At 36.8% G+C, this 15,292-nt stretch overlaps 2 protein-coding genes across 2 annotated transcripts; both read left to right on the forward strand.

Annotated features, from left to right (window-relative positions):
- Positions 1 to 1,320: 1,320 nt before the first annotated feature.
- Positions 1,321 to 3,245, forward strand: LOC141702393 (uncharacterized). The gene is made up of 3 exons (XM_074506087.1): positions 1,321 to 1,428; positions 2,008 to 2,049; positions 2,847 to 3,245. Exons 1-3 carry the CDS (start codon positions 1,321 to 1,323, stop codon positions 3,243 to 3,245), a joined length of 549 nt encoding a protein of 182 aa, XP_074362188.1.
- A 7,538-nt stretch (positions 3,246 to 10,783) lies between these two features.
- LOC141702394 (uncharacterized) lies at positions 10,784 to 12,717 on the forward strand. Its single transcript, XM_074506088.1, has 3 exons — positions 10,784 to 10,891; positions 11,471 to 11,512; positions 12,319 to 12,717. The coding sequence occupies exons 1-3, from the start codon at positions 10,784 to 10,786 to the stop codon at positions 12,715 to 12,717; spliced, it is 549 nt and encodes a 182-aa protein (XP_074362189.1).
- The last annotated feature ends 2,575 nt before the right edge of the window (positions 12,718 to 15,292 follow it).

The raw sequence follows: 15,292 nt of genomic DNA on the forward strand, positions 1-15,292 counted from the left end.
CAATTCTCCAAGACTAATTATGTTATTGCAAAGCAAATGGATATAATTTACCTCTTCGACGGTGTGTTCTTCCCCATTTTTGCATGCAAAGACCACATGGCTTTTCCCCTTTATTTCAACTGGTGAGCCATTTCCAAACTTCACTTGCCCAGTTACTCCCTCCTCAAGTTCTCTAAACTTTGATCGTAATCCTGTCACTTGATTACTCGCACCATTATCCAAATACCACAGGTTTGAATCAGCACGTTCACCATCGTGCACAAGTTTTGGTACAACCTTTTCTTCATTTAGCAACACCATTTCTTCCCCTTGTTTACTGTGTTTGGCCAATAAGAGTGCTAGCTCGTCATCCTTGATTTGTGCCATATTTATTTCTTACTTTTGTTCCTTTTCTCTCCCGGTTTTTCGACACTCTGCAGCGAAGTAACCATATATGCCGCAGTTATAGCATTTTACTCTGCTTTTGTCGCGTAACCCACGTCCACCTTCCTTTCAACGATTTCTTTGGCTGGACGACCCCTCTGCACCTCCTCTGCTATTCCGTTTGATCCACTCCTCCCTAGTCAACAGAAGTTTTCCATCACTGTTTTCCCATTTTATTTGTAAAAGTTTGGAGATTGTAATATGAGTTTATACCTCTTTTTTCATCTTCAATTCATGATACAGTTTATTTGACCAGTTTCCGAGAAATTATTTTTAGCCAATGTTGGCTATTGATATTCCTTCCCATAAACTATATTGGCTATTGATATGCCTTCCTAGAAACTATATGCAGTAACAGGTTTCGACCATATTGATTTTCTTTTAGAAACATTGTCTAAGGATTTTTTTCACAAATAAATATGTACATATGTACTTATGCTAGATATTAATTAGATATCAAAGATATTAATAGGATTATTTTGGATATCTATCAAGTTGGACTTTTCAAAATTTAAATTTCATGAAATATGCTGTTATTAAATATTAAAGTAAAAATAAGTTGGGAAAAAGATTTTTAATGTATTTTGGAGTTCTATCTCGAATTCTCTATACTCGAGGCATGTTGGTTTGTTGTGTACTTCCTAGAAACCCTATGATTTTTGTATTAATTTCAATAGGTTATCTGAAGTTGCATTTGAATCATAATAATGAAAATATTCTATTACTTAAGTAATGAAAAGGAAAACAAATAATAATCAGATTATCAGAGGGTTATTTCAAATAAAAATTGATAAATATTGGGGAAATGTTATGATCGGTAGCTATACTGGTAGGCGCAAAAAGAAAAGAGAAGTAAAAAGGAGAAGACATCTTGTTACTTCACCCTATTTTTGGTCAATGACTTTCACATCTGTACTTGTGTTTCAGCTAGTCCAGCAATACTTGGTAGTTCGAGCAGTGAAGATGGGGAGGCCTAATATGCACACAGAGTGGAGTAGCCCACTGGTGCATTCTAGAAGATAACCGAAAATTTAGCACCAAATCGGGGCATAACTTGTGCATGTTCTTCATCTCGGATTCCATCATACTCAGCAATTTGACTTGATGTTTATGTTAAAAACATCAAAGTACTTTTTAATAGTTTTTAATAGTTTTTAATAGTTTTTTTCCATTGTGAAAGCATCTTCTGTTCAGCTGGAGGTTCAATATTAAGACGATATATGCACACAGAGTGGAGTAGCCCACTGGTGCATTCTAGAAGATAACCGTAAATTTAGTACCAAATCGGGGCATAACTTGTGCATGTTCTTCATCTCAGATTCCATCATACTCAGCAATTTGACTTGGTGTTTATGTTAAAAAATATCAAAGTACTTTTTAATAGTTTTTTCCCCTGTTCCCCTATTCCCATGTGAAAGCCCCTAATTTAATTTGAATAAATTAATTTAACTTTTACTTCAAAAGATGATTTTTATATAATTATTGTTAAAATGCAATTAAATGGCTCCAAAAGTTTAACTGTCATGTAAATATATAATATTACAAAAACATAGTAAAAATAATTTTAACCTTGTGATTTGACAGGATTTTGCCCTCTTTGGTATGAAAAACAATGAGATTAAGAAGGTAGTACGTTGAGGGAAATAATTAACGTGCCTCTTTTGTTTTTGATGAATAATTACGGATCTTGTTTTTTAAATTTTGTTGCCAAGTTATTTTGTCTTATTGATTATTTTCGTACGAAAATATATAAAGTAAACTCTCTTTATTTTTGTAGTTTTTGCATATATGTGTATTAATTTAATAATAATAGCAATAATAATAATAATAATAATAATAATTTTAATTTATTTGCATTATTATATTAATATTAATATTTACTGCTATAGGTGTGATGCAAGAATCATTTAGTAGTTGTTAGGGCTAGAATTCAATGTATCCTATGTTGGGTCGTTTAATCTAAACTTGGGAAGCTCGTTTATTTATTTCTTAGTTGCTATCTTAATTAAACTATCGTGCAAAGTTTGTTTGGATCGTGTTGACGTGGTCTAAAGAACTGGAAAGGGCGTTGTTGAATAAATGTTAGTCTTTGAGATGATGTAGGACTTTAGTTGTTTAGTTGCTATTTTGTAGGACATTTACTTGCATTATTTTAGTTTAAGTATTGTAGTTCATTATCAAATAATAAAAGCTGTTCAACGCTATCTTTATCAAAATACACATACAGACACTTAAGTTGCATATCTTTGTGCCAATATTCTGGTATCAGAGCTTTGGTCGTCCAGTTGATGCCCAAGTACATGCCAAAGACACAAACGATGGAGTCGGGGAAGATTAAAGAAGGAACGATCAGCTTGAGTTATCCAATGTTGTCACGAGCAAACTACACAGCATGGGCTATGAAAATGAAAGTATATATGTAGGCCCATGGAGTTTGGGAAGCGATATCACCAAAAGATCCCAAAACGACGGTGGTTGAAGACAAGGTAGATAAAATTGCTCTCGCAGCAATATACCAGGGCATACCAGAAGATGTCCTCTTATCCATTGCAGATAAGGAAACCGCCAAGGAAGCCTGGGATGCAATTAAAGTGACGTGCCAAGGTGCGGAGCGCGTCAAAACGGTGAAAGTACAGACTCTTAAGACGGAGTTCGAGTCTATGATGATGAAGGACACAGAGATTGTAGATCATTTCAGTATGAAACTGACAGGATTGGTCACAAACATTCGGGAATTAGGAGAGGAAGTAGCTGAAAGCTACGTGGTCAAAAAATTATTGCGTGTAGTTCCGTCAAAATTTTTACAATTGCCTCTACTATAGAACAATTTGGCAATCTGGACTCCATGACAGTAGAAGAAATCTTGGGCTCTCTTAAGGCCCATGAAGAACGCCTCAAAGGGCAAGTGGAAACTGGTGGAAATAAGCTATTACTCACCAGGGAGGAATGGATTGAATGAGAAAAAGATGAGAGTAAGCTGCTGCTCACAAGGGAGGAATGGGCCAAGCGTACATACAAAGGCAACAGTGAGAGCTCGCAGAGAACTCGTGGGAAAGATTACAACCGCGGCGCACGAGATAAAAGCAAGGTCCGTTGCTTCAACTGTAGTGCCTACGGGCATTATGCCGCTGAGTGCAAGAAACCGAAGCGAGACAGAGAAAGTAAAGGAAGAGGCACATATGGCACAAATATCTGATGAAGAGCCTGCACTATTATTGGTTGAGAGTAATGAAACCGAGAAAGTAAGTATGTTAATCAACGAGGAACGTGTGAGGCTAAATTTGAATCAAGACGACAAGGGGAAACATGTGGAATCTAACCTATGGTATTTAGACAATGGCGCGAGTAATCACATGACTGGGGAGTACTCAAAATTTGACAAACTGGATGAAAGCATTGTGGGTCAAGTAAAATTTGGTGACGGTTCAGTTGTGCAAATCAAGGCTAAGGGTTCAATCACGTTGAGATGCAAAAATGGAGAAGACGGGAAATTAAAAGAGGTATACTACATCCCTTCTTTACGTAGTAATATAATTAGCCTCGGGCAACTTGCTGAAGAGGGGTATAACGTAATGATCAGAGGTGAGTTCTTGTGGGTTCGAGATTTACAAGGTAACCTACTTATGAAAGTTAAACGATTCATGAATAGACTGTATAAAATGATAATTTACAGTGGCGATGCAAAATGTCTGATAGCACGATGCGAAAATGAAAACTGGCTGTGGCATTCACGCCTTGGCCATGTCAATTTCAAGGCCATGAAGCTCATGTCCTCAACCAACATGGTACACGGGATGCCTGCTATCAATCAACCAGATGAAATTTGTACTGGCTGCCTTATGTCAAAACAGATCAGAAAGATGTTCCCAAATCAATCAAAGTTCTCAGCCACCATACCACTCGAATATATGCATGGAGATCTCTGTGGTCCAATTACACCTTGCACTCCTGGAGGTAATAAATATATTTTTGTCTTAATTGATGATTACAGTCGAGCTATGTGGACTTACCTTCTGAAAAATAAAAGTGAAACTCTTAATGCCTTCAAAAGATTTCGCATGTTGGTTGAAAATAGCCCAGGAAAGAGGATACGTACTTTCAGATCGAATAATGGTGGAGAATTTACCTCAAGGGACTTTACCCAGTATTGTGAGGAGGCTGGGATTAATCGCCACTTTTATGCCCCATATTCTCCGCAGCAAAACAGAGTAGTTGAACGGCGTAACAGAACCTTGATTGAGATGTCGCGAAGCTTACTCAAGGAAAAGAATATGCCAAACTACTTCTGGGGGGAGGCAATTAGACACTCAACTTATTTACTGAATAGACTTCCTACACGTGCAATTACGGGCATTACCCCTTATGAAGCTTGGTCGGAGAAAAAGCATCACGTAGATCATATCCGGGTGTTCGGTTGTTTGGCCCACATGAAGGAACCACATGTAAATCTAAAAAAACTCGATAACAGGAGCAGAGCTGTAATTCACCTAGTCAAGGAACCGGGCACAAAGGCGTACAGACTTTTTGATCCTGTCACAAAGAAAATTTATGTGAGTCGTGATGTCATCTTCGAAGAAATGAAAACATGGGACTGGTGCAAAGAAAATGATGTAAATACAATGAAATCTGGAAATTTCTGTGTAGTTACAAATTATCGAGAGGAAAATGCCAACAACAATTTTGAAGAAGGGACACCAAGTTTCCAAGAAGCAAAAGTGGCTGATGAAAGTACAGATAGTGACCAGATATTGAGTTCGAGTACGTCGCCTCAAAATTCAGAAACAGAAGAAAGTGGAGACATAAGTGATCATAGTGAGCCAAACCTCAGTGTAACAAACTCCAGTTCCGAGGATGAGCAACCTATGAAATTCAAAACTCTTAGTGAAATATATGATTCTGCTGAACCTGTCGAGCTGGAAGATGATGAACTGTATCTCATGGGAATAGATAAGCCAACCAATTATTTTCAAGAAGCAAAAGGAGACGAGTGGAAGAAGGCAATGCAAGTCGAATGGACGCTGTTGAAAGAAATGGCACGTGGGAATTAACTGAATTGCCAAAGGGACGTAAAGCTATTGATCTCAAGTGGATTTATAAATTGAAACGAGATGTTGCTGGGAACATCATAAAACACAAGGCTAGAATTGTAGCCAAAGGATACGTACAAAAGAAAGGGGTGGATTTCGATGAGGTATTCACCCCTATTACTCGTATTGAAACGATCAGGCTACTATTAGCACTTGCAGCAAAAGAAAATTGGGAGGTACACCACCTCGATGTAAAGACTGCATTCTTGAATGGGGAAATCAATGAGGAAGTGTTCGTTAAGCAGCCTGAGGGGTATGTTAAACGTGGAAGAAAGCACCTTGTTTATAAGCTCTTGAAGGCTCTATACGGACTACGACAAGCCCCAAGAGCCTGGTACTCAAAATTAAACAAGTGTCTGGAAGGATTAGGTTTTGTCAGATGTGCCTATGAACAAACTGTGTATACAAGGCACATGGGAAAAGAAGTGCTAATCGTAGGCGTTTATGTCGATGATTTGCTGGTAACCGGCTCAAACACTGTCCAAATTAAAGAATTCAAGGAACAGATGGCTAAAAGCTTTGATATGAGCGATATGGGAAAACTCACATATTACCTGGGCATTGAAGTGGAGCAAGGTAATGGGTACATTCAACTGAAGCAAACTGGATACGCAAAGAAGATTCTTAACAAGGCAGGAATGCTGTACTATAACTCAACTAAAATGCCAATACATCCCAAGGAGATTCTCAACAAAGATGAAGAAGGCATGCCAGTCGACTCTACTAATTTTAAAAGCATGATAGGCGGGCTGAGATATCTAGTTCAGACACGTCCTGATCAACCCTATTCAGCAGGCATTGTTAGCAGATTTATGGAGAGGCCCACACTGATGCATCAAAACGCAGTGAAACGTATCTTACGTTATGTCAAGGGAACGATGGATTTGGGTTTAGTCTACACAAAAGATGAGAAAAACAATGTGGTGATTGGGTACTCTGATAGTGACCTTGCAGGAAATGTGGAGGACAGGAAAAGTACGGGGGGCATGCTTTTCTACCTCACCAAAAGTCTGATAACATGGAATTCACAGAAACAAATGTGCATTGCCCTTTCCTCGTGCGAAGGAGAATTCACGGCGGCAACAGCAGCCTCTTGTCAAGCAGTGTGGTTAAGGAAGCTGTTGTCTCAGATTACATGATTATATATACAACTTGTGACATTGTTTATAGATAATAAGTCAGCCATCGACTTAGCAAAAAACCCTGTTTTTCATGGTAGAAGTAAGCATATCGACATCCGGTTTTATTTCATAAGAGAATGCATTGAAAATGGGGACATAATCGTGAAGCACATATGCTCAGACGAGCAGAGGGCAGACTCGTTAACTAAGGCACTAAACGCTGTCAGATTTGAACGAATGAGAGACTTAGGGGTCATTTGTTAACCCCTGTACCATACCAAAAGTACTGGACGAGACTTGAATCACCTGTCCAGATTGTTTGATAAATTTTTATGTTAGCTTGATGAGCCAAGAATTTAGCTGGATGACTCATTCAAAAAAATATAGCTCGATAGTTTATATAACCTAGGATATAGTAAGTTTTATCAGGTGATATCAAACCACTAGATCATAATACAAAAATATAATATATTTATTTATACTACATACGTGATTTTCTTAAAAAAAGTATAAAATTAAAATTTCATGCCATATATTAATTTTATTTAACATTTATACTTATATTTTTAGTTTAAAATATGTTTATATTCAAATAATAATGTGGATTTTAATATTAATACATTTGTCTAAAATTTGTTTAATAATTTTAAAATTAAACTTACAATTATATATTTTTCATGTTTACGACTGAAAATATTGTTTACTCTTTAAATCTTTAAGAGGATTATATTTATTCAAAATATATGTATGCTTTTATTATTAAATTTTCAAAATACGTGTAAATTGTTATTTGATTATTAAGATTAAAATACAAATTAATTTTTATATATACGTAAGGATATGATCAACAAATATTATCGTTCCGAAATTTTGATATTTATTTACCAAACAGGATTAACAGTCCAGCATTCAGATTGTCAATCGTTCAGAATTTTAATCGTACAGAAAAAATGATTCAGATTTAACAAATGACCCCTTACTTGGAGTAAGAAGGTTTGTTAAGACAAGTTTAGATTAAGGGGGAGTTTGTTGGGTCGTTTAATCTAAACTTGGGAAGCTGGTTTATTTATTTCTTAGTTGCTATCTTAATTAAACTGTCGTGCAAAGTTTGTTTGGATCGTGTTGACGTGGTCTAAAGAACTGGAAAGGGCGTTGCTGAATAAACGTTAGTCTTTGAGATGATGTAGGACTTCAGTTGTTTAGTTGCTATTTTGTAGGACATTTACTTGCATTGTTTTAGTTTAAGTATTGTGGTTCATTATCAAATAAAAAAAGCTGTTCAACGCTATCTTTATCAAAATACACATACAGACACTTAAGTTGCATATCTTTGTGCCAATATCCTATAATGAAAACCTCCTTACTAGTTACTAGCTTATCATGTATATTTTTCTAGGCATTTAATACAAACAACCAAAAAACCCTCGTATATATTTGCTAATTATCTTATAAATAAACCCTCTCTGCTCTTATTGTATATAGTTATTATATTATTAATTATTTTTATGTAGGAGAATGGTTTCTTGGTTTTGGTTTTGTTGGTAATTTATGTTCCTAGGTATGGAATGATGTATAAGCTAAAACTCTTTTATAGAATTTTTTCGGTAGGTAACTGTAAAAATCTAACTCAAAATATAAGGTTTAGCTTGTTCTTTCAAGCTTGATAGGAGAATTCCCTTTTTAATATTGAGAGTAGGATACTAACAGTATTAAGGTATCTGGTATTTACTTGGAGAAAGCTTCTGAGCAGTTTAAAATGTTTTGTAATCATATACCAGTGTTGGAGTACCAAATCAATATTGCTAATTTGAAAGTCCAGGCTGGAAGATTAATTTGTATGTGTTTTCTTTTCAGCACATCAAGCTCCCTGTGTTCTGGATGCCAGAATTTCATGGGAAAAGGTTTAAATAATGGACCCCAGAATTTTGTTCCAGGAAATTGTGCGAAGCGGTTGATCCAGTATCACAAGTTGCATCTTAATGCTAATGTAAAACTTCAAGTTTTTTGAGTTGGTCTTCATCAGCATAGGGCACATTTACTCATTGTATTTATGATTTTATTTATTACAGGCTAGCATAGAGTGTCTCACAGCTTCTCCCCATAACGTCAAAGGTAGATTCATTTATTTCAGCATACTTCTAGCCATTGCAACCACTGTCCTATTTCTTCGTTCCATCACCCCATTCTGTTGTGGAGAGTAGGGAGCTTTGTAGTGTCTTTCTATTCCGCTTTCCTCACATAATGTTGTAAAATCTTGAGAACAAAATTTTACTACACGATCAGTTCTGAGAGTCTTTACTCGCTTGTCTGTTCCATTTTCAACATGTGCTTTGAACTTCTTAAATGCATTAAGGGTTTCATCCTTACTTTTTAGAGTATATGACCACATTATTCGACTGAAATCGTCCACCAAAAGAAGAAAATACCTGTTGCCACCAGTTGTTGCGGGAGATATCGGACCACAAAGATCACCATGAACCAATTCAAGCACTTGTTTCGCACAGAATTTGCTTTGAGATGGGAACGATTTTCTGACCTGTTTGGACATCGAACAATCTGTGCACATAGTCTTTGGATTCTCAAACTTCGGCAACCCATGCACCATTTGTGTAGAATGCATAAGTGTCAAAGCTTGAAAATTCATGTGGCCAGTGAATGCCATAACCAAGGTAATTCATCTGTCTTAGAGATTGACAATGCAGGCTTACTGGTTTCTATAGTTATTTTATAAAATCTATTAGGGGATCTTTTCACCTTCATAAGTCGTTTTCTTGATTTTTCAAACACCCACAAGTACTCACCATTTAAGACGACTTTGTTTCCAACTCCAGACAATTCTCCAAGACTAATTATGTTATTGCAAAGCAAATGGATATAATTTACCTCTTCGACGGTGTGTTCTTCCCCATTTTTGCATGCAAAGACCACATGGCTTTTCCCCTTTATTTCAACTGGTGAGCCATTTCCAAACCTCACTTGCCCAGTTACTCCCTCGTCAAGTTCTCTAAACTTTGATCGTAATCCTGTCACTTGATTACTCGCACCATTATCCAAATACCACAGGTTTGAATCAGCACGTTCACCATCGTGCACAAGTTTTGGTACAACCTTTTCTTCATTTAGCAACACCATTTCTTCCCCTTGTTTACTGTGTTTGGCCAATAAGAGTGCTAGCTCGTCATCCTTGATTTGTGCCATGTTTATTTCTTACTTTTGTTCCTTTTCTCTCCCGGTTTTTCGACACTCTGCAGCGAAGTAACCATATATGCCGCAGTTATAGCATTTTACTCTGCTTTTGTCGCGTAACCCACGTCCACCTTCCTTTCAACGATTTCTTTGGCTGGACGACCCCTCTGCACCTCCTCTGCTATTCCGTTTGATCCACTCCTCCCTAGTCAACAGAAGTTTTCCATCACTGTTTTCCCATTTTATTTGTAAAAGTTTGGAGATTGTAATATGAGTTTATACCTCTTTTTTCATCTTCAATTCATGATACAGTTTATTTGACCAGTTTCTGAGAAATTATTTTTAGCCAATGTTGGCTATTGATATTCCTTCCCATAAACTATATTGGCTATTGATATGCCTTCCTAGAAACTATATGCAGTAACAGGTTTCGACCATATTGATTTTCTTTTAGAAACATTGTCTAAGGATTTTTTTCACAAATAAATATGTACATATGTACTTATGCTAGATATTAATTAGATATCAAAGATATTAATAGGATTATTTTGGATATCTATCAAGTTGGACTTTTCAAAATTTAAATTTCATGAAATATGCTGTTATTAAATATTAAAGTAAAAATAAGTTGGGAAAAAGATTTTTAATGTATTTTGGAGTTCTATCTCGAATTCTCTATACTCGAGGCATGTTGGTTTGTTGTGTACTTCCTAGAAACCCTATGATTTTTGTATTAATTTCAATAGGTTATCTGAAGTTGCATTTGAATCATAATAATGAAAATATTCTATTACTTAAGTAATGAAAAGGAAAACAAGTAATAATCAGATTATCAGAGTGTTATTTCAAATAAAAATTGATAAATATTGGGGAAATGTTATGATCGGTAGCTATACTGGTAGGCGCAAAAAGAAAAGAGAAGTAAAAAGGAGAAGACATCTTGTTACTTCACCCTGTTTTTGGTCAATGACTTTCACATCTGTACTTGTGTTTCAGCTAGTCCAGCAATACTTGGTAGTTCGAGCAGTGAAGATGGGGAGGCCTAATATGCACACAGAGTGGAGTAGCCCACTGGTGCATTCTAGAAGATAACCGAAAATTTAGCACCAAATCGGGGCATAACTTGTGCATGTTCTTCATCTCGGATTCCATCATACTCAGCAATTTGACTTGATGTTTATGTTAAAAACATCAAAGTACTTTTTAATAGTTTTTAATAGTTTTTAATAGTTTTTTTCCATTGTGAAAGCATCTTCTGTTCAGCTGGAGGTTCAATATTAAGACGATATATGCACACAGAGTGGAGTAGCCCACTGGTGCATTCTAGAAGATAACCGTAAATTTAGTACCAAATCGGGGCATAACTTGTGCATGTTCTTCATCTCAGATTCCATCATACTCAGCAATTTGACTTGGTGTTTATGTTAAAAAATATCAAAGTACTTTTTAATAGTTTTTTCCCCTGTTCCCCTATTCCCATGTGAAAGCCCCTAATTTAATTTGAATAAATTAATTTAACTTTTACTTCAAAAGATGATTTTTATATAATTATTGTTAAAATGCAATTAAATGGCTCCAAAAGTTTAACTGTCATGTAAATATATAATATTACAAAAACATAGTAAAAATAATTTTAACCTTGTGATTTGACAGGATTTTGCCCTCTTTGGTATGAAAAACAATGAGATTAAGAAGGTAGTACGTTGAGGGAAATAATTAACGTGCCTCTTTTGTTTTTGATGAATAATTACGGATCTTGTTTTTTAAATTTTGTTGCCAAGTTATTTTGTCTTATTGATTATTTTCGTACGAAAATATATAAAGTAAACTCTCTTTATTTTTGTAGTTTTTGCATATATGTGTATTAATTTAATAATAATAGCAATAATAATAATAATAATAATAATAATAATAATTTTAATTTATTTGCATTATTATATTAATATTAATATTTACTGCTATAGGTGTGATGCAAGAATCATTTAGTAGTTGTTAGGGCTAGAATTCAATGTATCCTATGTTGGGTCGTTTAATCTAAACTTGGGAAGCTCGTTTATTTATTTCTTAGTTGCTATCTTAATTAAACTATCGTGCAAAGTTTGTTTGGATCGTGTTGACGTGGTCTAAAGAACTGGAAAGGGCGTTGTTGAATAAACGTTAGTCTTTGAGATGATGTAAGACTTTAGTTGTTTAGTTGCTATTGTGTAGGACATTTACTTGCATTATTTTAGTTTAAGTATTGTAGTTCATTATCAAATAATAAAAGTTGTTCAACGCTATCTTTATCAAAATACACATACAGACACTTAAGTTGCATATCTTTGTGCCAATATTCTGGTGGTATCAGAGCTTTGGTCGTCCAGTTGATGCCCAAGTACATGCCAAAGACACAAACGATGGAGTCGGGGAAGATTAAAGAAGGAACGATCAGCTTGAGTTATCCAATGTTGTCACGAGCAAACTACACAGCATGGGCTATGAAAATGAAAGTATATATGTAGGCCCATGGAGTTTGGGAAGCGATATCACCAAAAGATCCCAAAACGACGGTGGTTGAAGACAAGGTAGATAAAATTGCTCTCGCAGCAATATACCAGGGCATACCAGAAGATGTCCTCTTATCCATTGCAGATAAGGAAACCGCCAAGGAAGCCTGGGATGCAATTAAAGTGACGTGCCAAGGTGCGGAGCGCGTCAAAACGGTGAAAGTACAGACTCTTAAGACGGAGTTCGAGTCTATGATGATGAAGGACACAGAGATTGTAGATCATTTCAGTATGAAACTGACAGGATTGGTCACAAACATTCGGGAATTAGGAGAGGAAGTAGCTGAAAGCTACGTGGTCAAAAAATTATTGCGTGTAGTTCCGTCAAAATTTTTACAATTGCCTCTACTATAGAACAATTTGGCAATCTGGACTCCATGACAGTAGAAGAAATCTTGGGCTCTCTTAAGGCCCATGAAGAACGCCTCAAAGGGCAAGTGGAAACTGGTGGAAATAAGCTATTACTCACCAGGGAGGAATGGATTGAATGAGAAAAAGATGAGAGTAAGCTGCTCACAAGGGAGGAATGGGCCAAGCGTACATACAAAGGCAACAGTGAGAGCTCGCAGAGAACTCATGGGAAAGATTACAACCGCGGCGCACGAGATAAAAGCAAGGTCCGTTGCTTCAACTGTAGTGCCTACGGGCATTATGCCGCTGAGTGCAAGAAACCGAAGCGAGACAGAGAAAGTAAAGGAAGAGGCACATATGGCACAAATATCCGATGAAGAGCCTGCACTATTATTGGTTGAGAGTAATGAAACCGAGAAAGTAAGTATGTTAATCAACGAGGAACGTGTGAGGCTAAATTTGAATCAAGACGACAAGGGGAAACATGTGAAATCTAACCTATGGTATTTAGACAATGGCGCGAGTAATCACATGACTGGGGAGTACTCAAAATTTGACAAACTAGATGAAAGCATTGTGGGTCAAGTAAAATTTGGTGACGGTTCAGTTGTGCAAATCAAGGCTAAGGGTTCAATCACGTTGAGATGCAAAAATGGAGAAGACGGGAAATTAAAAGAGGTATACTACATCCCTTCTTTACGTAGTAATATAATTAGCCTCGGGCAACTTGCTGAAGAGGGGTATAACGTAATGATCAGAGGTGAGTTCTTGTGGGTTCGAGATTTACAAGGTAACCTACTTATGAAAGTTAAACGATTCATGAATAGACTGTATAAAATGATAATTTACAGTGGCGATGCAAAATGTCTGATAGCACGATGCGAAAATGAAAACTGGCTGTGGCATTCACGCCTTGGCCATGTCAATTTCAAGGCCATGAAGCTCATGTCCTCAACCAACATGGTACACGGGATGCCTGCTATCAATCAACCAGATGAAATTTATACTGGCTGCCTTATGTCAAAACAGATCAGAAAGATGTTCCCAAATCAATCAAAGTTCTCAGCCACCATACCACTCGAATATGTGCATGGAGATCTCTGTGGTCCAATTACACCTTGCACTCCTGGAGGTAATAAATATATTTTTGTCTTAATTGATGATTACAGTCGAGCTATGTGGACTTACCTTCTGAAAAATAAAAGTGAAACTCTTAATGCCTTCAAAAGATTTCGCATGTTGGTTGAAAATAGCCCAGGAAAGAGGATACGTACTTTCAGATCGAATAATGGTGGAGAATTTACCTCAAGGGACTTTACCCAGTATTGTGAGGAGGCTGGGATTAATCGCCACTTTTATGCCCCATATTCTCCGCAGCAAAACAGAGTAGTTGAACGGCGTAACAGAACCTTGATTGAGATGTCGCGAAGCTTACTCAAGGAAAAGAATATGCCAAACTACTTCTGGGGGGAGGCAATTAGACACTCAACTTATTTACTGAATAGACTTCCTACACGTGCAATTACGGGCATTACCCCTTATGAAGCTTGGTCGGACAAAAAGCATCACGTAGATCATATCCGGGTGTTCGGTTGTTTGGCCCACATGAAGGAACCACATGTAAATCTAAAAAAACTCGATAACAGGAGCAGAGCTGTAATTCACCTAGTCAAGGAACCGGGCACAAAGGCGTACAGACTTTTTGATTCTGTCACAAAGAAAATTTATGTGAGTCGTGATGTCATCTTCGAAGAAATGAAAACATGGGACTGGTGCAAAGAAAATGATGTAAATATAATGAAATCTGGAAATTTCTGTGTAGTTACAAATTATCGAGAGGAAAATGCCAACAACAATTTTGAAGAAGGGACACCAAGTTTCCAAGAAGCAAAAGTGGCTGATGAAAGTACAGATAGTGACCAGATATTGAGTTCGAGTACGTCGCCTCAAAATTCAGAAACAGAAGAAAGTGGAGACATAAGTGATCATAGTGAGCCAAACCTCAGTGTAACAAACTCCAGTTCCGAGGATGAGCAACCTATGAAATTCAAAACTCTTAGTGAAATATATGATTCTACTGAACCTGTCGAGCTGGAAGATGATGAACTGTATCTCATGGGAATAGATAAGCCAACCAATTATTTTCAAGAAGCAAAAGGAGACGAGTGGAAGAAGGCAATGCAAGTCGAATGGACGCTGTTGAAAGAAATGGCACATGGGAACTAACTGAATTGCCAAAGGGAGGTAAAGCTATTGATCTCAAGTGGATTTATAAATTGAAACGAGATGTTGCTGGGAACATCATAAAACACAAGGCTAGAATTGTAGCCAAAGGATACGTACAAAAGAAAGGGGTGGATTTCGATGAGGTATTCACCCCTGTTACTCGTATTGAAACGATCAGGCTACTATTAGCACTTGCAGCAAAAGAAAATTGGGAGGTACACCACCTCGATGTAAAGACTGCATTCTTGAATGGGGAAATCAACGAGGAAGTGTTCGTTAAGCAGCCTGAGGGGTATGTTAAACGTGGAAGAAAGCACCTTGTTTATAAGCTCTTGAAGGCTCTATACGGACT

The sequence above is a fragment of the Apium graveolens genome, unplaced genomic scaffold, assembly GCF_009905375.1.
Source record: "Apium graveolens cultivar Ventura unplaced genomic scaffold, ASM990537v1 ctg4983, whole genome shotgun sequence".
Lineage (NCBI taxonomy): Eukaryota > Viridiplantae > Streptophyta > Magnoliopsida > Apiales > Apiaceae > Apium > Apium graveolens.